At 48.2% G+C, this 23495-nt stretch overlaps 1 protein-coding gene across 1 annotated transcript; it reads left to right on the top strand.

Annotated features, from left to right (window-relative positions):
• Positions 1 to 4625: 4625 nt before the first annotated feature.
• Positions 4626 to 22219, top strand: SCD (stearoyl-CoA desaturase). The gene is made up of 6 exons (XM_064430655.1): positions 4626 to 4988; positions 8689 to 8974; positions 15563 to 15693; positions 18977 to 19182; positions 20385 to 20617; positions 21850 to 22219. The coding sequence occupies exons 1-6, from the start codon at positions 4962 to 4964 to the stop codon at positions 22047 to 22049; spliced, it is 1083 nt and encodes a 360-aa protein (XP_064286725.1). The 5' UTR covers positions 4626 to 4961; the 3' UTR covers positions 22050 to 22219.
• Positions 22220 to 23495: the final 1276 nt, after the last annotated feature.

Raw genomic sequence — 23495 nt, 5'->3', positions numbered from 1 at the left:
ATTTGCATTCCCTTCTAACCCTTGGCAATGAGACTCGAGTGATTTCAGCTACTTTATTGACTCCCTTTAACTCCACATTTCCCACTCAGCATCAGCAGGGTGGCAAGGTAAGCATCAGCTTCTTCTTCCAGCCCTTGCCCTTCCAAAGGCTGCTGGGGGTTTGGCCATTGCTACTCTTGTGGGTGCTCCCAGCTGAGGAGCCCAGGTGATCCATACTGAGCTTAGCCATGCTTGAAGAGTGAGGATGGAGCAGGCGATCTTCAGGAATTTGTGGAAACTGTTGAATTTATAGAGCAACAGTTGATGTTTTAAGGTGTGTGTGTGTGGTGGGGGGAACATGATAAAAGCAAGCAAGTGACCAGGATGCTGCCAGTTCTTGTAAACATAAATAGCACTTTTGGTAAATGCCATGACACCAAGCTCCTCAAGTCAATGTGTCTGGAGCCAGGTGACTAAACAATTCTTAGCTTTCCACTTCAAATATGAAAGCCATTTGCTATCTCTCCTGGAGTGTGTGAAAATATAACAGAGATTCATCACCTCCCAAAGAAAGTGTGGGGAAAAAACAACATTAAACAAGGGTGGTGATCCCCCTAGCTGGCATCTGATCCCTGGCACCTGAACTCCTGAAACACACAACCCTGAAAGACCTGCAGCTGCCATCATCCTTTAAGCAGCCATTAACTCTGAACTCTCGTAGTCTGAGCCAGGTCCTGTCCCAACTCATTCTGGAGCCATGGTCCCCTACCCTATTTCTCTGCAACACATAACTGTGCCCAAAAGTCAACTTGTCAAAACCAGAGACACCATTAACCTAAGAGACTGCTAGCAGCAGTGGTGAATGATGCCAGTGTTCATCTGCTCTGCAGAGTGGGCTCAGCACCTTTGAAGAGCAGATTCTTTATGAGGGCAAGGAGGAGAGAAAGCATTGGTGAAAGGATGGAAAGCCACCCCAGCACTGCTCTTTGAATGGAGCACCCACACCCACAGCATGATTCTCTATCTCCAGAAAAAGTTCTAAAGCTGGAATTGCTTCATATTTCTTCAGGAAATCAATTTTTGCAAGCCTTTATTTTTGGCATAGGGTTCATTTCTTTCCCCAGTTTTCAGCTTATTCCCTCATTACTTGAGTCCCCCCTTCTTGTCTCAACTTCCAGCTGTGAAATAGAAGACAAAGTGGGAGACAGGGAATGTTGTTAAAGATGAATAAACAACATTAAACAAACCTTGCAAAGCCCTTGCAGCAAGCATTTTTGTGTACATGGCTTTTTCAACAGTTTTGGGGGGGTAACTGAGGAGATCCAATAAAATTTCCAAGATGTCAACACCAGATGAAATAGATTAAATCTCCTTGCAAAACTTACTGTTAAATGGAAAAGCTTTTTTCTTTTTTTTTTTTTTTTTTTTTTTTTTTTTAGGGGAGACTAGGAAGGCATGTGTTATGGTAAAAGAATGTTAGCTTAGTTTTGATGTTTTTATCTGCATTCTGGCACTGTGGTAGCAAAACCAGGGTGGTTAGTTCATCCCAGGACAGGAATGTGACAGTTCTTTCTCCTAAAGCATCTGCTCACTGATACTGTCTTGTGGTAAACCTCACTGCTGGTTTGTGCCTCATTGTCTCCAATCTTGATGAAAAACTGTGAAATCCTCTGACAAAAAGAATTCTGCAAGAATTTTTCACTAGCCCAGCGCCTCGGCTGAGTTGTGAATCAGTGGGGAGGTCTTAGGAAGGTGGAAACAGCCTTACATTAGACCATGTATTTCTAAAGAAATCCAGTGCTGAAGTTCATGGCCTGAGCTGCCCATGACACTGGCTCTGCTCATTGCTGCCATGCACCATGGCCCTGGCATTGCATCAGCTCTTTTATGAAAGACTATGACCCTGGGCAGCAGTCACCAGATGCAGAAAAATTGAATCAGTTTCCTGAGGACGATGGCTGAAGCCAAATCGTCATGAAGCAGTGTTGGTGCACACCACAAGCAATGTAATTCTGCTGAAGGCTCACCTGGGAAGTTCTCCCTGGAAAGAGGGAAAAACCTGTCTGGAGAGATACAAACTAGAGCGGGAGAAGCCTGATTTAAGCTGTATTGCTGTGTTTATATAAACATTTCTGTTTTCCCACCTGGGCTGTCCCTTTTGTCTCAAGCCTTTGAGCAGCAGAGCTGAAGTCTGCAGCTGGGACTCAGCTGGGCAGGCCCGGGTGGTGGGGCCAGGGGTGTGCAGGGTGCAGGCCACTGGCATGGCCAGCAGCTCTCCACAGGAGGGAGCCTGGCTGGCACAGCATGACCAAGCCTCTAGCCCACATACAGCCAAAAAGCTTCTTGACAGCAAGGCCAGATCTGCGGCAGTGCAAGCACTGGAAAAGCAAACCACACCACACACTCTCCACTTCCTCACCAAGGTGTCAATGCCTGAACCTCGTGGGCCACATTCAGGAGCATTAATGTGTTTCAAAAGTGATGAAAATGGCAGCTGGAGAAGCTGTGCAGGCATTTCTCAGGACTATCCTTGGCACAGAACACTCGAAACCTGCCAGGTGAACACAGCCCCAATGATGGTCAAGATCCGTCTTTCCTTCTATGCAACAAAAATTTGTGATGGTCACCCCCCAGAGAAACTGGGCAGGGGAATGTGCAGAAAACTTATTCATGTTGTGAGGGAGCAGCCAAATATGTTCTTGATTTTAGATGGTAAAAATCTAGCAGCCCTGTATAATGCCTCATAGTTGTACTCCATGTCTGAGGAAAGAAACCTGTGGAAAAGAAAAGGGCTCTGGTGGGGCTGAGTGTCTGCAAAACTGCAAACCTTGAGTTCCCCAAAGCCTCACCGTCACCTACCAGTGGCAATTCCAGGTCCACCCCTGGTTCATGACATTGAGATTATTTTCCCCATGTGTTATGAGCTGGAGAGTACCTCTTTAAAATCATCAAGTACCACCCTCTTTTTTAAAAATTTATTTATTTTCTGGTTTTCTTTTGGAAATAGCAGGAGTCAGGTTTCCTTGGGGTATTTTTTAGCTCAGTTTGTAGTTCTTTCAGCACTCACATGGAAAGTAGGTAGTATCTTTAAATTAAACATAATTTCTCCTCAGTGTTGTTAACCAAACATTTAATGGAGAGTCTTAAAAGAGACGGCTGAAAGTCCCTCCCTGACTCATGTCCACTTTCACCATCCAGGAACATCTTCTGATTTGGGTTTTCTGTTTAAATATTGTGTCTCAAAAGGCAGGCATGACTCAAGATCTGAATATCAAATTTAAACACATACTCCTCACAGACCTCTTCATCCATCATCGTGAAATGAAAAAGCAGGGACATATTTTCCCCTTTGCTGGACACCTCTAAATCTGGAGAACAAATGGGCTACTGTCATTTTTCATTGTCACTTTTCCCTTCCAGTGATTACAAAGCAACTCACTTTTGACAGCTGCCACTGAATAAGCCACGATATGTCTGAGCAGGATCAGCCCAGGGATGGACTCTGCAAGATCTTGGTTGTCTGTCTGCACACTTCGTGTGGTCAGCTCCATCATGGCAGGAGAGCTCCGGACAGGATATATGTCAGAGGATATGGGCACACTTTTGGCTTTTCTCGTCCCTGCTCCACTCCCAAAATGACTCATGTGTCAGCAGGGGACAGAAACTGAACACGGGACACACTACTGAGTAGGGCAAGGAGCTACAAGAGGTCCTGGCCAGGGTGATGGCGAGGGTACCCTGAGCCTTGGTGCTAAATGACTGAGGTGCTGGCACGGTGACCACACGGTGGAGTTAGGAGAGCTGCCTCTGGGCTCTGCCACCGAAAAGGTTTGATTTGTAAGGGCCCTGGTTTTCACTTTTAGTGGTGGAGGCCACTGTGGGATAGAGTTTGAATTTCAGATAGAGCTTGGATTTTGGATAGAGGCTGGATATTGCTGGCATTACGGGCTAGCAGGAACATTGTTAATGAAAATAGCTGATGGCAATCTGAGTTACTACTTTTTCCTTCTGTCCTCTGCTGAAGGCACTGTTTTCTGGGGACAACAGATAGGATTCTTTTTAAAATGTTACAGCCAACAGTTTCCAAACTATTTGCACATATTGTGATGAACATCTACACAGACATACATGCTTATCTGGACGTAAGTTGTGGGGAGCTTTTCTTTGCAGAAATGTGTGATTTCTATACACGCATATACATGTAGATTGCGCCCCAGACAGATCCCCGATACAGAGCAGACGTTTCATGCTGAATCCCCTTCTTCCCCCGCCGCAACCCACATCCAGCTGGGGAAGGGGAACGGGGCTCCCTGACATCCCTCACCCCTCGGGAGCCCCTTAGTTCACGAGGGGCAGCCCTGGCGGCGGCGGAAGGGGCTCTCGGGGGACCGCAGCAGCCCCGGCGCTCCCCGGCGGGCGCGGAGCGGGGCGCGCAGCGGGACGCGCAGGGTGCGCGCCGCGGGGAGCGAACAGCAGATTGCGGGCAGCCAATGGCGAGGGCAAGCCGAGGTGGCACCAAATTTCCCGCAACCAATCAGCTCGCAAGGGGGAGGGAGGGGAGAAAAAAAAAAAAAAAAAAAGGAAGGAAAAAAAAAAAGAAAAAAGCAGCCAGGCATCATGAGAGAGCCTGGCCCTCGTCATCCTCCTCTTCCTCAGCATCCTTCCTCCCTCCCGCCCCCCTGCCCGCTCCGCCCCGCCTCTCCCCCCGGCTACGTCGAGAGCCGGGCCCCCGCCGCGATTCGCCGCCCTCCGCGCTGACCCCGCGCATCCCAGCCGCGGGCAGGGGGTCACCGGGAGGCCGGGGCGCGCAGAGCCCGGCCCCGCCAGCCGCCGAGCAAGCAGCCCCCCTTAAATACCTCCGCACCCGCCTCCGCGAGCCGCAGAGCTCGCCGAGCGAGGAGCCGAGCAGAGGCAGCCTCTCGCCAGCGCCGGGGAGCTGCGCGCCCGCGTACCGCCGCCGAGGAGCAGACACAGGGCCGCCCATGCCTGCGCACTTGCTGCAGGAGGAGGTAAGCGGGGCCCCGGGTGCGGGTGCTTTGTCTTCCCCTCGCCCCTTCCTCCTTCATCCCCGCGGCTCCGGCAGCGCTGCGCCGCTGCTGTGCTGGGGAAGAAGGTGCGGGCATCCACGCGTGTCTGTGCGTGCACACACACACGTATTCACACGTGCGTGCCTGTGTGCTCCCCGCTCCGCTCCCTCAGGCGGAGGGGTTCAGTGGGAACTTAAAACATCACCCAAGCCGGGGGGGCAGCCCATGGATGAAGCGGAGACATCCGCCTTTGAGGTGATCTTCCTGGATCCTGTGCCCTCAGGTAGACTGAGCATAAAATACAGGGTTATTTTGAAAACACCCATCGAAACACGCTGGGTGCTTGAATAGCATGAAGGGCTATTCAAGAAGATATTTTGTGCCAAGAAGTCACAAGTTTTTTGATAATACTCAGACTGGGATTTTAAAAGAATTTTCTTAATTCTTTTTATTTTTGATAAGAAAGGGGTTTTACTCGCAGTGTTTTAAGACCAAATACTGCAGCAGGAAGCGTCTCTAGGACAGACGCAAGGTGAAAGCTGGCTGCCCACATGAAATGAATGACTGTGTCTGCATTGCTTGAGCCAAGCAAGCATACAATAGGGAGACTGCCCATTTTTGGCATAAGAAGGTCTGAATAACAACCTGATGTCAGTAAGACATGTGGAGCTGTTGGATTTTTAAAGATTTTCTTTTTTTTTTAAATTTTTTTGACCCTTATAGCAGCCACCCTTTGCCCAAGGGGAGGAGGCAGGCACTTGATTCTAGTGTTTGTGCTCTCACCTTCTCATCCTTCCCCCCTCTGCCAATGCCTAAAAGAGGATGTAAATCATACCCCTGCTCTTTTCCTATCACCAACACCCAGGGTCTCCCTTGGTGCTTCTGTGAAGGTGCCATGACCTTCCAGGGATGCTGTGATGTAAAAAACTTTACTTTTTTCCCCTCCCAAAATGGATGTCAAAGGCAGTGTGTTCAAACCATGTTTCATGGTTTTGGCATGTATTTTGGGTCATATCCTGGAAGCTGGAAAGAATCCTGTCCCTGGGTCATGCTGGGCATATTCAAATACACCGGACCCGAGATTCAGTGCCCTGGGGCCCATACACTGCCCGGTGCAGGAGCCTTTGAGCTGCAGTTGGTTGTATAAGCTGGCTGGATGCCAGGATCACCTATGGCATGTTCAGTGCTGGGGAGGTGGGGGTGTACACGGGGAAACACATCTGTTCTGCAGATGAGAGCAGCAAACTCATTCAGAAATGAGGAAAGCTAATGAAAATTATTTAGCTGGCCTCCTCCTTCTCAGCCCTAGACCCCAGATCAATTGCCATCCCATTTTCCTCGGTAGGAGCCACTATGGTCATAAGGGGATAAAAATCCTCTTTTTTATCTCGTTCTCCCGTTTTTACCTCTCTCCCTCCCTCTTTCCCCCATGCTCCTCCCACCAAGCCTGTAACGGTGGAGCTGTTTCACAGCTGCTTTATAGCCCTTTTGTTCAAGGTTAGTTTACATGTGAGAAATGACCAGCCTGATTATATCAGTGTAATTCCAGTAGCATAGGTATGCTGGTAAAATTCCTCATGTGGCTACTACAACTCCAGAAGAGATTTTTTTCCTCTCTGCTGTTTTCTTTGCGCTTTCCCTCCTCCTTCTCTGCCCCTGTGTAACTTTGACAGTGACATAAGCTATCATGGAGGAGAAAAATGCAACTCCAACCCCACATTCTTACTCTGGAAGCAGCATGTCCATATGGGGTGTGTTACCTGTCTAATTATACCACCAATCACTGCTGGGAATTTTTCCTGCATAGACAAGTCTTGGGTCTTTTTGGTAGATTGTCTTGCAGCCAAGAAAGACAATTGTACATTTCTGCCAAAATGCTAGATGAGACTATTTAACACTTGGGAACAGGCAGGACTTCTCCTTGCCTAATCTCTGGATTAGAAGCCATTTCTCATGGCTCTTTTGGTGTGGGGATTACCTCTAAATTCTCCAGCAGACGAGAGTATCATACCTTCAACACATTAACTAGGAAAGCAGGCAGAGACAGCCTATAGCCAGGATGCAGAAGTGCCAGTCCCAAGCTCAGCAGCTTGCCTGCGTGCAGTGAAGGCAGCAGGATACTTTGTGTCCAGTTTTTTTCCTTTCAAACCTTTGATTCCCCAAGGAAAAACTAAAAGCGCTCCTCTGTAGAGATCATTTTACTTCCCAAATGTGGGGAATCTGTCGGCCTTGCCAGCTCCTCCCCATCGGAAGGTATGTCTGTAACCCTCTAGTTTCAAGCCTTGGGAAAGGGAGGAGTTGGGGTGGCCACGTAAGCTGCCTGGCCTGATTTTAATGCCTCCCTCAGGAAACTAGGCCATGGCAGGATGGTGGTCTTTTATGAATCCTGAACACCTGAGTGGGAATCTGCGGTTAATTCAGGAGAGGTTTTTTTTGGGAGAGGAACTTTCCCAGCTTGACCATGCTCCCTCCCGCAGTCTCAGCTCTCCTGTTCCTGCTGGCTGGCCTTTAGTGCCCCTTCACCCATGGAGGCAGCAGTCTGGTGGCAGAGGGATGTGTCCCTTGGGCAGGGGATGGGGTGATGTGTGCGGGGCACACCGCTTGCATCCCACGTGCTGGGCACTTGGGCTTGGGGCTGACAAAGGGCTGCGAGTACCAGCAAGCACACGGCTGTCTGGATGGAGATGGAAATCGGTGATTCAGGCTTCAGTGACCTGTCTCATTAGGTCAGTCCTGCCTGCTCCTTTTGTCATGCATGCCTGATCGGGCAGGCTGTCACTCAGCCAGGGCAAACAAGCATGTTCTGAGGGAATGTTGTGTCAGTTACAGAAGGGAGCCAGGAGCCAAGCCGAGCCAACTTTGCTGCTTAAAACTTCCTCTCTGCATGCTGGTGGCCATAGATCAGAGGATTGTCTTCCCTTGCCTCAGTTTGCCTGTGGGTGGGAAATGAGAGAGGAATAAGAGTCTTAGCAGCAAGCACAGGATAAGTAGCTGCAATTCTAACTAGAAGTACCTCACCTGACTGCTTCCATCCACTGATCTTCAAGCATGTTGGTCTTGCCACATCCCATCTTGGAAGATGAGGCAGGCAAGATAAAGAGGCAGCCCAGAGGAATCCCCTTGTGATCCCAGGCGTGGTGAAAAATAAGTAGGACTTCAGGAGCAGCCCACTGATTTATTAGAAAACTGTGTTTCAGACCATATTTCCTTCCCACCTCTTTGTTCATTCACAAGATTTCCTTTATTGTTGTCTGCTTATGCACAAGCCCAGACCACTAACCCTACTAACCCCCACTAACCCTAACTAAAAATATCCACTAATCAAACTGAACAAAACCAAAAATCCTTGCAGTCTGCAAATGATCTCACCAAGGCCACTGGTGGAAAAGAGACTGGCTTTCAAGTATTTTTCTTTACTTTTGGCACCCTACCTTTCATTCACCTCCTCTCTAGAAAGACCAGGTCCTCTCAAGCCATGACTCCATGTGGCCAGAGCAGGCTCTTCTTTGTGCCAAGGGCTCAGCTGAAAGAATGGAGCCTTCCAGGGAAACCACAGGCTGTGAATCTTTACACTGCCAGCCTAGATGCATGTGTTTCTATTTCTTTAATTGATAACCACCAACTTCTTATTTTGTTTTCCCTTCTTTCCTTTCTTGAAAACATCCATTGCTACCTCTTCAAGGAGTTCTCCTCCACCTCCAACACCACTGCTGGTGACACAGTCACCTCCCGGGTGACCAGGAATGGAAATGGCGTCATGGAGAAGGACTTACTCAACCATGAGGACTTGGCAGGAGACCGGGGCATGATAGATGATATCTTTGATGAGACCTACCGGGAGAAAGAGGGCCCCAAGCCCCCGCTGCGATACGTCTGGAGGAATATCATCCTCATGAGCCTGCTGCACCTAGGGGCCCTGTTCGCCTTGACACTGATACCTTCTGCAAAGATCCAGACACTGGCATGGGGTAAGCACATTCCTCTATCTGTTTCTTGGCATCTGCAACCCCCAAATCTCTTGGGTGGTTTTTTTTTTTCCCTCCAGGCCTACAGACTTGGGGGTGAGAAAGAAGCAGGGGTGTTCTTCTAGAAGCAGCTGTAGAGCCAGATTTGTAGCAAGCTGTGGAAGGACGTGCTAGTGTCTCTTGTAAGGTCATACTTGGGAGGGAAAGATTTGGCAGGATTTGGCTTGTCTGCTCAAAGAACAAACTTGATTCACAGACTTTAGGATTGGAAATATCCTGAATTTGTAGCTGCTTCTGGGGTGAAGCATAAAAACTGTTTGATAGAGTACTGTGACAGTGCTAGAAAGTTAGGAAGAAACATGCTAGCAAAAGCACCTTAATGGGTTTTTGGGCAGGCAAGGTCAGAGCACTATTTGCCATGAGACTGCTGTCCAGACATGAGAACCATTCCTGCCCTTACCAGGGAAGTGTAAATCCCACAGACCCTCAATGTGTGTATGAGGGAAAAGAGACAAAATACAGTTGTGCTGAAGATAAAAGTAAAGAATTAAGTCTGAAGCTCAGGTCTTTTATAATTCTTAAAAAAGCACAGATTAGCCACTGTCATCCCGGAACTAAGCCTGACAACTTTCAGAAAATAAATAAGCATCTCTCCAGGCAGCAAATTCCAGCGGAAAGCACAACCCAGCAGAAGGTAGCTAGGCAAAGCTCTGCTTTCTCAGAGATCTTGCCTTGGGTAGAAACCAAACTTCTCCTATGACTGCCTGAAAGGCAGCTGGGCCCAGGGCCCACTCTGCAGGGGAGCTTTGCTTTCCACAAGCTTTTGTGTGGACCCCTGGAGGAGTCCAGAAACCAAATGGCTCCCAGTAGGGAGGTCGAGAGATTGCATCCAGCCCCTGCCTCCCTGTGAAACAGAACATCCTGAAACAAAAAGCAACAGTCTAGATTGAGGTCTGCTGGGCTGGCTTTTGGGTTCAGTAGTGCTCCCACTTCCTGGTCAGCCTGGCTATGGATCCTGGGGTGATCCACCTGGTCTATCACACTCTCAAAGTCTGTCTTCCTGGTGGCTGTGTGCAACAAGTATCACAGCTGAACCGGGAAGGAGATGGCTTCCTGCATGGCCAGGCTGACTCTTCCTCTGAAACCTTATCAGCCTTTCACAGGCAGAGGTCTGGGGGATGAACTTCACTGGAGGCAACGGTCAGAGTATGGCTACAGCATCCACAAAAGCAGAGGCCTTGATGTGCTCCTTGTGCAGCCAGCATGGCCTTTCAGGGGGATGTTGTGAAACAAGACTTTGCTGGGCCTTTCCCTTGTGAAAACCTGACAGGCTGTACTTTCCCCTGGCCTGTCAGAGCTGGGCAGAACATGCAGCCTCAGCATGATGTTGGAGGAGCATTTCAGGGCTCTTGGTCCTGTTCTGTGTGTCCCATCTCTGGGCTGGAGGCTAAGCAAAGACTGCTGGCTTCTCTCACTCACTGAGCTGACAGCCTGGGTCCTCTAATTCCAGTCAGATAACCTCAGGATGTTGGGGCAAGGAGAATAAAAAAAAGTGAGTTGAATTTACTGATCTCATTTCAAGCTGCTGATATGCTCCATGATTTCCAAATCCATGCAACCCTTCTCCCTTGAGTGCCCTTGGGATACTTACGAGGGCTTGAGCCACTTTATCCAGAAAGTTAATGCTGTTTTGCATTCTGCTAAACCCCACCCTACCCCAAAATGGTCTCTGAGGCAGTGTCTTTGCAACCGTGCATCTCTTTAGGATGACTGTATGGCATCTCATGGCACTTCCCAGGAATCTGCTTTGCTTTTTATCTGATGTCAATCTCTCCTGCTCTCCTTGCTCAGTCAACTCTGATGTGAAGTGCCAGTTGCTCTCCTGCCACTGTGAGGCACTGCAAGATTCCGTGGTGGATTCTGAAGTGATGTGTTTTGGAAATGGGAGAAGGACGTGGTGTTTGGGGGAAGTGCACTGTTCTGGACTGGCTGAAGATCTGTCTGGCCTTACCAAAGCTAGAGTAGCTCCACCAAGCTCCCTGTCCTGCACTCCTGTTCTGGGAAAGAACCACCATTCATGGCACCTTACAGCCAAGTCAGAGTTCCCTTATAGTCCATTCTCCTCCAGCACTAACTGGAACTGGAATACTCTGATTCTCCACATCTACCTTCTCAGCAAGGCATCTTGCTCCTTGCATGGCCCTTTTCTTAGCTCATACGTTTATTTGGCATATACAAGGCATGTGAGGCTGTCATGTCAGTGACTTGCTGTTTTCTCCCATCACCCTCTGGTAGCAAGGAGAGGACTGCAGTTCCCATGTTACACTCAAGGATAGTGCAGCAGAGACTTGAGTTGCTCCTGGCAGTACACTGTGGGCTTATGGCAGGCCAGCTCTAGCAATGGTAGTTCTGGAGCTGCTGGAATTTTTGCTTGTTTCTGTGTTTGTTTTTCAGCTAATTTCTTCCTTAGGTTGTGTACATATAATATAAAATTAGCATGGTCCCGAGTGTTCTCTGTTGTGTTGCAACAGGCAACTGTGGGGCCTGGTAGCTCATCTACCTTCTATAATTTATCCATTGCTTACACCCACTTCATCCAGGCCACCATCTCCTTGATGTTCCTCTCCCTTTGAAACCAGTCATATTGGTGACTGTCCTCTTTTGTTTTCATTTCTCTATGTGCTAATTCCTCTTTGTCTCTCAAGCTCCACCGCCCTGCCTTCATCATTGTTTGCTGTTCTGCTTTGCTGTGTGCATTGTATCCCCTGATCTCTTTCTGGTACAGAGCTTCCCAGAATGAGCTCGGCTTGTTGGTCAGGTGAGAGCTCACCATCACAAGAGCTCTCTGAGCCTGTCCAGCACTGGCTTTCTAGTCAGCTCTTCTTTTATTTATTATCTTTTCCACTGCACTTCTCAAAGTCTTGCTTAGTCTTTTCAAGGATCATGGGCACATTTTACGTCATTCACCAAATGGCACAGAGACTGAGTCTAAAAGGGCAGGATGAGAAGGTGATGAGCAATTTGTTCTCTAATTTCTCAGATCCAACCTGGAAACATGATTTGTGGGTAGTCTTTTTAGCCCTTGGATGCAGCAGACCGACAGTAATTGTGTTAGCTCCTGTTGGCCTGGACAGCAGTGTCTGTAAATAGGAATGGTTCCTCTTGACATGGTGCTCTGTCAACACCTCAGTTCCCTGCAGTGCCAGAGGCTCTAGAAGCATGGGTTGATACCATATTTTGTTGTTGCTGTATTATCTTTGGACCAGAGTGAACCTTGCTGGGTAATTTAGGCAATTCTGACAGTCAGAAAATCTCAGCCAACACTACCCCCAGAGATATGACCAGCAAAGTGTTTACAGTGGTTCTTTTCCTTTCCCATCAAGACTACAGCTGGCAACACCTTGCCACTTAGTGTTCCCTCCAGGCTTAAGTAGCAGGTGGTGTGCTTCTCTGAGTGTGGCAGGGAAGTTAGGTTCCAGTGACAGCAGATCCTATTACTCCTCCTAAACACTGTTCCCTTTATGCAACCTGTAAATTTCATTGCCCCTGGTATCTTTCTCCTGAGAGTAGCAGGACTCATCTGGCTAATAGGGACTGGGCAGCAAGGAGGGAAAAGTCCTGCACTGAGCAAAAGCCCAAGGACACATGCTGGATCAGGAGCAGCTCTTCATGTAAACATCCCTGGTGTTCACTGCAGGTGGCAATGCTTTCAGCACATTCCTGATTTCTCATCATAACTTGGGTCTGAATCTGGGCCCTAAAGAGGTAAAGCCTAATGAGTCATAGCTATGACTGAATGTGGAATGTTTTCTGTTTAAGTTTTGGAGCATTGAGTGCTTATTACTGCCAGTGGTCATAATTCTTTGTATTCCAGTTGAATGGGTCACTGGGAATATCACCTGTGAGTTGCCAATCTTTTGACTCTCGTTTAGTTCAAAGCACAGTATGGAAGATGCCTTTGAATCCTCAGCTGATGGAGTCCCTAAGTCCTTCAGTTTGGGGCAGCATCACAGGGCAGGTGTGAAAATCTGTGCTACTTTTATTTCACCTTTTCTACTCTCTTTCCAATTGAATTCTTAATGGATGATCTTGGAGGAGTTTTTCTTCTTCCCTGTGAGATGCTAATTCCCTGACTATGCAATGATCATCACTGTACCTGTTTGTGAGGGTGAACTCTCTGAATCATAAGGTTGCTGGATTCTTCTGTATTCCACAAGGATTTCAGTCATTGTGCATATCCTGTCACTGTCACATAAACTCTTAGATATGGCTGATGGGTCTAATTGTCTCCAGGTAGGGTTTGGGTTTCTTTGGGGCTGGTGCCATGAATGCATAGACTGAGAATCAATTGCTTTCCCACAGAAAGTGTCTGCCCCTTAGATAAACTACAGCTTCTGTATACAGGCATGAGGCCAGGCAGCACAGCATTATAATTAGAGTTATGGCCATTGTATTGACCTGGGATGCAGGTCCAAGAGAAGTCAGCATGAGCTGCTGAGGCTCATGGCTTTGGATGGAGGCTGAGTCTGTTCTATGCCAGGGTACCCAAAAGTAGGTACTTTTCCACATTTTTTACAAAAGCTTCCAGGAAAGGATACCCAAAAGCAGATACTGGGTTGTATGGTTTGGAGTCTGTTGGTGTCCCCATCACATCTCTTTTGCGATTCCCTGTGCTTGCTGATAATGTTATTGTTGCTGGTGTCATCTTTTCCCAACAGGGATATCCACAGGCAAATTCTGAGAATTGTCTGTATAATTGTATTGGATAGCTTTGTGAGCTTTGTTCAGCTCCGTCGTCTCTTGCAAAGGCTGGATCCTGCTGTATTTGCATACTTGGCTCTTCTGAAAGATTGCCAGGTTGGTGGGAGACACAAGGCAGAGTTGTGCTGGTCCAAGGCTTGTGCTGCATTCAGCAGCAGGCAGGGGAACCAAGGGAGAAGATGATGGGGAATCACAGTCAGATCAGCAGACAGGGAAGGTCACTCTTGTGCGGTGGGATGGAAGTGAGAAGGGTTCATGCAAGTTTAAGGGGCCAGAAGATGATGTTAAATCAGCCAAGACAGGCTTTTAGTGGATAAGAGATTAGGCTGGGAATGTAGAAAAACAAAAAGGAGGTGACAGAAGGAAGACGAAGCAGGAGATGAGCAGAAATAAAGCTTGCATTATTTTCAGTGAAAGAACCGGGCCATGCCTGGCACAGATCTCAGATTTCTGATTCCAGACAAGTTTCTGTCAGAGTATCTGGTTTTCTGGATTCAAGATAAACTTGATTAGAGCCATTTGGCCGGACTGAATGGCTGAACATCAAGCATACTACCAGCCATTCCTATCCATGGACTTACATGAAGGAATAAGGAACTCTTTTCATGATTAATTCAATTGGCTGAAATGTGCAAATTTATACCAGGAGAGTTTCCCCTGGGCAACTGGTAAGAAGCATTGCTTCCCCCAGAGGACTAGAGGTGGATCAGTTGACCTGTTCACAGATGTGCACCCTTCCCTCTTTGTGTCTGAGCTTGCAGAGCAAACCAGCTGTTGAATGCTCTCTTTCTGCCAAACTTCCTGACCCTTCCTTCCTAGAGGAAGAGTTAATTTGCAGAACCAATTTTCTTATTACCCTACTTTTTACTAGTGTAATGCTGCTATGAAACTCTTGGGATCTGTTTTAGGATCAGATGCTGGAGGTGAGGTTAATTTCCAGAATTCCCAGGAGGGCAAACAGGCACACAGAGCAGGGCAAATATGAACTCATGATGTATGGGAGAGGGATGTGGTTTTTTACTAGATGCCAAAGGGGCAAGGAATTCCTTCTGCCCTGCGTGAAGAGGGAACACATGAAGCAGCCTCAAAGCTCAGCAGGGCCCAGCAACATCTGCCTCTGCCATGGGCACAACTTGCAATGAATTGTTAGCCCTGGGGTTTCCCTCTGTGAAAGGTGCAGCAGTTGAGCAGAGGGAGGGATCAAAAAGACCCTAGGAACAGTAGCCTCTGGGCAGATTTTAAACCAGTGCTAGGGCTGAAGGTGAAGCCCAGGCTTCAGTGGGAGGATAGGTTAGATCTTTTTTTAGCCAGCTTCTGCTGGGAAAGGGAGCAGAAGAAAAGCATAACCTGGGCTTGAGTTGTCCCCCTCAAGAATGCTAAGATTATCTACCATCTCTGTGTGAAAATAATGCAGAATAGATTTAGGGGGGATTGGTGAGACAGGAAAGCAAGAGTCTGGATTATTCGGGGTGGAAAGAAAGGGAGAAGCTGTTCCCTGGTGGACTGCAGTGCTTTTACCACTGTGCTTTATGAAAGCAGCCAGTTTATACAATTTTGACTACATGGCACTATGCTGAAGAACCAACCCTTGTGAGTTTTCTAAGGGGGAGCCCCCTTCCTTGTTAGAGATGAAGAGCTGAATTGATTTGTCCCACATTGCCTAGGAGGCCTGTGGTAGCTCGGGCCATCTCACATTGAGTTTTATTGCCCCAATCTGAGTTCTCCGTGGATTCCTCTCTTGCTTATACAGCTTTGGGGGAAGGCCCACCTTTGTGTTGCCCTGCCTGAAGCTTTGCTCCAACTGCTCAAACACCTTCTTTTCCTTTGTAGCTCTTCTGTGTTTCGTGGTGAGTGCTCTGGGGATCACGGCTGGATCTCACCGCCTCTGGAGTCATCGCTCCTACAAAGCCACGCTGCCCCTGCGCATCTTCCTGACTATTGCCAACTCCATGGCCTTCCAGGTAAGCACTTCCTCAATGTGCCCGAGGTCCTCAGAAGGAAGTGCTCCCATGAATCCCTGTCTCAGATATGGGACGCAATCTGGTGAAGAGGTTCCTCTCTCCTACTACCTCTTGTTAGGAAAAAGAGAGCCCTTTCCATCTAACACTGAGGTGCTAGAGTCTGTCTCATTTTCTTTACCTTGTCCCATCAGAGGATGACTCTGAGACAAACCCAGTGTTGAGAGGACAACTGGCCAAAACCAAAGCAGGAATGTACCTTTCTGTTAAGGTGTGGTCCCCCTGTGCTTGCACCAGGTCCCATGAAAGAGGTGTGGAAGTGTTAAGTGTTCTCCTGGTGTTGCCTCACTCTCCTTTTGCTGTGTGCCTGGTAAAGGAGAAGACATCTGCAAAGCCAAGGATGTAGAATTCTACAGGATGTAGAATTTGCTACTTCATAAAGACCAAGAACTTGTTGAGATTTAGGGGATGTTTCTTTCATTCAGAAGAGTGATATTTAGGACTAATCATGTTACAAATCACTCCACTGCCTTTCAGAGAGTTGTCCCAGGTCAGTGATATTTTAAGGAGAGAAGGGTTGGGCCCATTCAGAGTGGCACAAGTGACTGCAGGCACTGTTAAGCACCTTGGGAAATTGCTTCACCTCTCAAATGGCCCTAACCTCAGGAAATTGCCTAACTACTGTGAGAGTACTTCACAGTCCCCAAAACAAACAAAACTGCAAATCTGTAGAAGTCAGAGTGAAAACCCAGATTGGCATGGCACAGAAAAATAAATCTTCTCTCAGGCTTGCTGCTGTAAGTCAGCCCTAACAACACTCCATCCTCCAATGGTACTGAAGGGTTGCTTGTCTGTGGGAAGTACTCAGGAAGGTGTCAGAATGCAGAATAAAAAGGTGAACACAAAAGTATCAGTGCTGTGCTCTTAAGTAATTCTCCAGAGGATATTACTTTTTTTACATGTACTCAAAACAGAGTAAAGTTTTTTAAGCCTTGACAAACTTTCTAAAACATCATTGAATTTCTTCGTCTCTGATAGTACCAAACAGCCATCTTTGATGAGGAAGGGGAGGGACCAAGCTGCTGATTCCAGCCAGTGGTCCAGCACTCAGCAAGGCAACAGGATGAGTTGCTATGTATTAGCTAGTCCTGTACAAAGACCATATTTCACAGGGTTATAGGGCAGAGGGGGAAAGAATTTGCTGAGCTATTGCTGTAGGGGATAGGAATAGACAAAGATGAGAGACAGACAGATATTTCAGCTTCAATAGGAACTAATCCAAAGTTTTACTGAAAATTCTATACTATTCCTCATGGATTTTTTTAGTAGTTACTTCCAGTGAGATCAGAGAAGATTTATGTTGAAATTATGTTGTTCCTATTAGTGGCAGGAAATCAGGAACCTTTAAGATCACAGAAGTTTATGGACTGTCTTATCTTAGCTCATCCAGAAAATGCCTGTTGGCTGCTCAGAGACCTGTGACTTGTAATTTCTGAGAATTTGTGAATTCTGCCTCTAACTGGCTTTTCCACCTGCAAGACCTGTCAGCTGCAGCACAACAGAAGGTCTCATGGTTATAGCCTGTAGCTGGAAACTCCCAAGGAAGAAGACATTCTCCTTGGCTTTGCTTGCTCTTCTCAGAAAGTCATGATTTTCATTTAGGGTTGCAGTTAGAGGTGGTCCCAAAATAAGACCTGTAGAAAAGATAATGAGCTAAAGTTTGTGTCAAGATACAGATTTTTCAGGTTTGAGACTCCTGATTTTGTTTGTAGACAGGATGTGGTGGATGAAGTCATACCATGATCCAGCTGTGTTACATGGTCTCTTTCCAAATTTGTGCCTCCTGCCTCCAGCAAGATGGGGAAAACCTTCCCATATGTGCAAGCCCAAGTTGTCAGTCAACTTTCAGACTGGGCTTTCTCATGTTACATGGTGCTGTGTAGGGTCTGGAATGTGAAAGAGACTTTGGGTCACTGGTGAAACTTGGGTTTCACCCATAGCACAGGTACGGGTTGAGTTTCTCTGCTTACTTAGAGGGTGGCAGCTGGGCCACCCTCTTCTGGGGGAATACTGAGTGACCAAGCTCTGGCCACGATCAGCAAGGGTTGCTGATACTTGGAGATACTTGGCTGGAAGGAAGGCAGCACTTTCCACTATTAGGAAACAAGTAAGAGTTTAACTCTGGCCCATTGCCTTCTTGAATGGCCTGCAGGTAAATCATTTTATCTCAGGTAAAGGAGGAGTGGTTACAATCCTTGAAAAGGGCTTGAGGAGTCATGCCTCTGTTAGAGGCTCCCTGTGTGGACAAGTCCCTTACTCTTTTGAGGCAAAAAAATAGGGATGGTTATGCCATTTCCCTACCTTCAAAGATTTTCAGGAAAAGTCCTGGGTATGCAGGAGATTAAGGAGCTTCTTGTGTAATACAGGTAATAGAGCCATGGTTAGATCGCTATTTCATGTTTTCTAGGATGGTGTAATACATGGCTTTAAGCTCATTGAAATCTTGATACAAAGAAATGATCACAGGCTTATGAAAATCTATTCTTAAAAAGAGCCAAAGCAATCATTTCATAATACAAATGATAAAAGCATTGACATTTCCCAAACAGTATTGATTTTGCTGCTTAAATGGAACAGTAATGGGGCTGAAGAGAGGTATTTTTGAGAAATGTCATTGAAATGGTGTGTTTGTTCTCCTTCTAAAAAGGGACCTTAATTTTAAGACTGTTTGATTTCCAATGGAAAAAAAAAAAGTTAAAAAAAGCCTTGCCCCCCCGAAGTTAAACATCTGATTAGGCAATCCCAGGACAAGCAAGGCAGGATGACCTATGGGAAATGTCAGGTAGAGGGAAGGGGCAGGTCAGGCCTGGCTGGCAATGTGCAGGGATAGGGATGGGGACAGGGATGGGGATGGCACAGGAGCCGAGCATAGGAGAGGAGGCAGCAGCCAGCCAATGAGAGTGGTTGCTGCAGGGGTGGGGCACAGGCTGAGCAATCAGAGCCTGCAGCACCATGGGTGTGGTGCAACCCCCCAGCCCAGAGCTGGCCAATCAAAGAGCAGCACTGAGGCACCCCTGGAGCTGCTTCCCAAAAAACTGGAGCGGTGCTGCCAAAACCCAGCCTCTGTTTTAAAGGTCAGAACCCCCAAACTCTAATGAGACATAATGCCACTGATACAAGTTCACGTCAATAGGATTTGAGTATTTAAAAATTTCAGGCCATTTTGTAATTTGAAGGGAATGTCTCCAGCCCTGACCCCTAAGTTTTCACTCCTGCTGACTTGCAGAATGACATCTACGAGTGGGTCCGGGACCACCGTGTGCATCACAAGTTCTCTGAAACAGATGCAGACCCACACAACGCCATGCGGGGCTTCTTCTTCTCCCACATTGGCTGGCTGCTGGTGCGCAAGCACCCCGACGTCATCGAGAAGGGACAGAAGCTGGACCTGAGTGACATAAAGGCTGACAAAGTGGTCATGTTCCAGCGCAGGTGAGTAGTGGGGTCAGCCCTAGTGGGGAGCCATGGGGAATGGAGCGGGGACAAATGGGCTGGGAACTCAAGTGGCTTTGATGGAATGTGAGAGGATTGAGGGCATCATGTAAGAAATGTGACTCTTCAGCATGGCCAAGGCTTTGCTGTGGGATGAACTGTGAGAAATGAGCTGTTCCCCTCCTATGGGAAATGTTTAGAATCCAGTGCTACCTCTAGCCCTCCCTTCTCTTGCCTGCAGCATCTTGCCAGCAGCAGGCTGAGCTTCCCACCATAAAGCCCCCCCACACCTCATGCCACAGCCCAGCTGCTGCTTTAGCTGGCCCAGAGCCCACACACAGGTGCCTCTGAGACATCCTTGGAGACTGTACACCTTCCAGGCCATGTGTGTGCCCCTCTTCCCTCAAGTCTTCTGGAAACTGGTAAAAGAGTTGAAAATGGAGATGTGAGAGGGGCAGTAACTGGGAAGAACAGCCTTGATTCAGTGGTGCCTCTTGGGTAGGGTATCTCTCACCCTTCTGGAGCTATACTAGGACCCAGAGCAGGTGACCCTATTGCAAGGGCTTCAGGGATGTGGGACTGAACCCAGTAGTAATCAGCCTAAGTGAGACAGTTCCTAGTACAGTCCCAAACTGACTTCTTGTGGGTCATCAGAGTGGTTCACCTTCCTCTATTCCCATTCTTCTAGTGTGAGAGAGCCCACGTGCTCATCTGTGCCACTTGCTTGCACTTGTTGATGGGGTGTATTTGTAGGCAGACCCAAGTCTGCAAGGAGGAGTTGCAGCACTGGGCCAATGCCAGAGAAAGGACCATCTGTGGGACTCTGGAAGTATGGGGTTGCCTTTATGGGGAGCAATGTAGCTGAGAAGCAAATGACAGATGAGGCCAAAAGCAGCAGCTTTTCTGGGTGTCTGAGTGTCTGGACTCTCACTCATCCCCATGGTGATGGGAGCATTGCTTTGTGCAGATGTGAGGAGAGCATGATTTAGTCTGAGTCTCTTGCCTGATGATAGGGCTTGGGAATCTCCAGGCATGGCTTCTGCACATCCAGAGCAAAAGATACAAGGCTCAGGAGTGAGGCATTTCTGCACTTGATTTTCCCTGTATAGCTGAGCATGAATCCTTCAAATGGAGGACTGAATCAGTCCTTCCTGTTCTGCTTCTGCCACTGAACACCTTCCTCCTGGTCCCTTCCTTTCCAGATACTACAAGCCTTCAGTGGTGTTGCTGTGCTTCACACTGCCAGCTGTAGTGCCCTGGTACTTCTGGGATGAATCCATCATCATCAGCTTCTTCATTCCAGCCATCCTGCGCTACACCTTAGGGCTCAATGCCACTTGGCTAGTGAACAGTGCTGCTCACATGTTTGGCAACCGGCCGTATGACCAGAACATCAACCCGCGGGAGAACCCCTTGGTCAGCCTGGGGGCCCTAGGTATGTTCAACACCTGTGTCTCTGCTGCAGGGGGACTCTAGAGCAGGGACTGCCTCTCGGGGCTGCAGCTGCTTCTAGGAATTTCTGTCAATCCAGGTGACCCTATTTCCCCTGCACCCTTCCCTTCCAGCCTTTGCATCTGAGGGTGTTTCCTGTGCTGGCCAGTGAGTACATAAGGGCAGTGGGGTTATCAGCTCCCATCAGACTCTTTCCAGGCTGGAAAGGACTCTGCTACACTTAGCACCTTCTTATCTCAATGGCAATATTTTATTTACCCCGTTCAGAGGTCTGTCTGCCATGTTCACTAGACTGAAAAACATGTGCTGCCGTCACTGCATATCTCTCTGAGATTTGTCAACTTGAAAACCAGCAGATTCACATTTTGACATGTTCTCAGGACAGCTGTTGATTTTGGGGGTACTTGAGGGTAAGACAAGATGGATGCTTTCATGCTTTTTACTGAAATTTTGGAGATGTAGTAAAGTACATCGCAGGATCAACATATGCTCTTATCTGATTTCCCCAGCCTAAATCCTCATCTGTTTTGCACCACTGTACCTCAGTGAGGCTCCACTGATTTCCACCACCAAAGGATCTGCTTGTGGAATTTTAGTAGAGAGGGATTTGAGCTGCAGAGATTCAGGGGTAGGAGCAGGAGTTGAGGCAGTGTCTTTGAAGGGGTCCTGAGCACTGAAGCCAGTGTTGACAGTGTCCAGAACAGATAGTGGCTGACTGGTGTAGATTGCTTAGCAGAAGTGTCTGCTTAGTGTCTGCTTTTTTCCCCATCTGGAAATGTCCTTTGGATTTGACATTAGGATTACCAGTGTTGTGGGAGTATTGATTAGCCTGGTTTGCTGGGGGCTTGCTGCTGGTCTAGCTGATAGCTGAATTAATACTAGAAGATTTCTTCTGGTGGGAGGGGAAAAACCATTAGGAATCTTCCAGGTTTTTGGTGCAGCTGGGGAACCAGGGCCTTTCACCATTCCTTGCCACATGCTTATTTTCCTCTAAAGCACCAAAAATCCTCTGTGACTGTCATTGTCTCAGCCCTGGCATGCTGGGTCATGCCCAAATGATACGGGGTAGATTGCAAAAGGGTGAAATTGGGCTGAGAGGAGAGAGGAACTTGGACTCAATCCAGAGCCCATTACAAGAATATGGTGCTTTGGGTCAAGATAAAGGGTCTATCATCTAGAGCTCTGCAACATCCTCTCCCTGGTCATGTTTTTCAGGAGAAGGCTTCCACAATTACCACCACACCTTCCCCTATGACTACTCCACCAGTGAGTTTGGCTGGCGCTTCAACTTAACCACAGCCTTCATTGACCTCATGTGCCTGCTGGGGCTGGCCAGTGATCGCAAGAAGGTCTCCAAGGAGGTCATCCTGGCTCGGAAAATGCGGACTGGAGATGGAAGTCACAAGAGTGGCTGAGTTCCTGCTCCCTTTCACACACACATCCACACCTCTCCTTCCTCCTTTTTTCTCCCTTCCCACCCCCTCCAAACACGCTGGACAAAAGTTTAATGTTCTGTTAACTAACTACTGAATAATGCTACCAGTTTGCTTAAGATAATGATAATGAGTTTTAACACCCCCTCGCACGCTGCATTTTGCGTGATGTATTTAAGATCTAGGACTCTGCCGTTGTAACACAAGGCCATCCTTTCCCTCCTCTCCTTTCCCTTTCTGTTTTCCTCTCCAGCCTCTCTAACCTGACCCCTCCTTTACATTTTCCCAGTCTCCGCCTGGAAGAGAAGCTGTCAGGAAGTGGCCTGGGGAGGCCCATTGCAGTTGGCTATGTACTATTTACTTAAGGGAAGCCTGAACTAGCCAGATGAAGAGTTAAGCCAAAGTCAGTGACCCTCTCCCCACTACCCTCCCCTCAAAGTTTTTGCCACTGTCCCTCCTCTTTTCTCAAGGGCTGCTCACAGACATGACATGGCTAAAATGTTCTTCCTGGGAAAAGCAGCCCCATCCCTTGCTCTTGCCATCAGAAGAATTGCTTCTTTCCAAGATGTCTCTTGGGAAGTGTTCTCCACTGCTCCTCACCACCTAGCCACTTTGGCTGGGAAGAGTAGAGTGCCCAGACTCTCTCAGATCCCCAGGTCCACCACTGGCCAGAGGATGCAGTAACAGCAGTGGGCACTGGAGAGGGAGTGATGGTGGCCTTAATTTGCGCTCCCTCTGGTGTCACAGCCTCCCTCCCTGCACTGCCCTCTGTGCCATGAGGGACTGAAGGCAGAGTGTGACTCTGAGCTCCACAGCTGTTTTGGAGAGCCACAGTGAGGAGGAGGACAGATGGGTGTGCCACTGGCTGCCAAGGGGCAGGACCAGCCCATAGTGTGTTTTGTTCACCTCCACCGAGATTTTTGCTGGCAAATGGAACTTTGCCAAAATGGAGAGGAGGAGAAGGATTTAAACCAAAGCTCCACCTCTGAGCTAAGCTGCTTTATGTGCTGGAAAAACAGGGTCCCTTCTGGGTGGTAGGCAGATCCACATCTTTGCTGAGCACCGAGACAGGACAAGGGAGCACCTGCAGGTATAGAGAGGAGTGAAGGTGTCTGCAGGACCAGGTATTTTCATCCTCGGGGGCTCCACTGAACAAGTGCCTGAAAAACACCAATGTGGGGCCAGGTGGCACAGGGGGCTTGAGGAAGTTGAGACCTCAAGGTGAGACACTGCCACCTGTGTGAGCTACCTCTGTGCTTTCTTGCCCAGGGTCTGCTGTGTTGGTTTGCCATTCCCTGCTGCCCAGAGGGAGTGGGAAGGAGAGGCAAAACCAGCTCCTTGTTAGTCCCTTAGCTTGCTTCCCGGCCCCCTCGGCGAGCCATCCCGCCACCTCGCTCCTTTGCCAGCGACACAGGCAGCGAGGGTGGC

Source organism: Passer domesticus, chromosome 8 (genome assembly GCF_036417665.1).
Source record: "Passer domesticus isolate bPasDom1 chromosome 8, bPasDom1.hap1, whole genome shotgun sequence".
NCBI lineage: Eukaryota > Metazoa > Chordata > Aves > Passeriformes > Passeridae > Passer > Passer domesticus.
The sequence above is the reverse complement of the archived record's forward strand: the minus strand, read 5'-3'. Positions and strand labels throughout refer to the sequence as shown.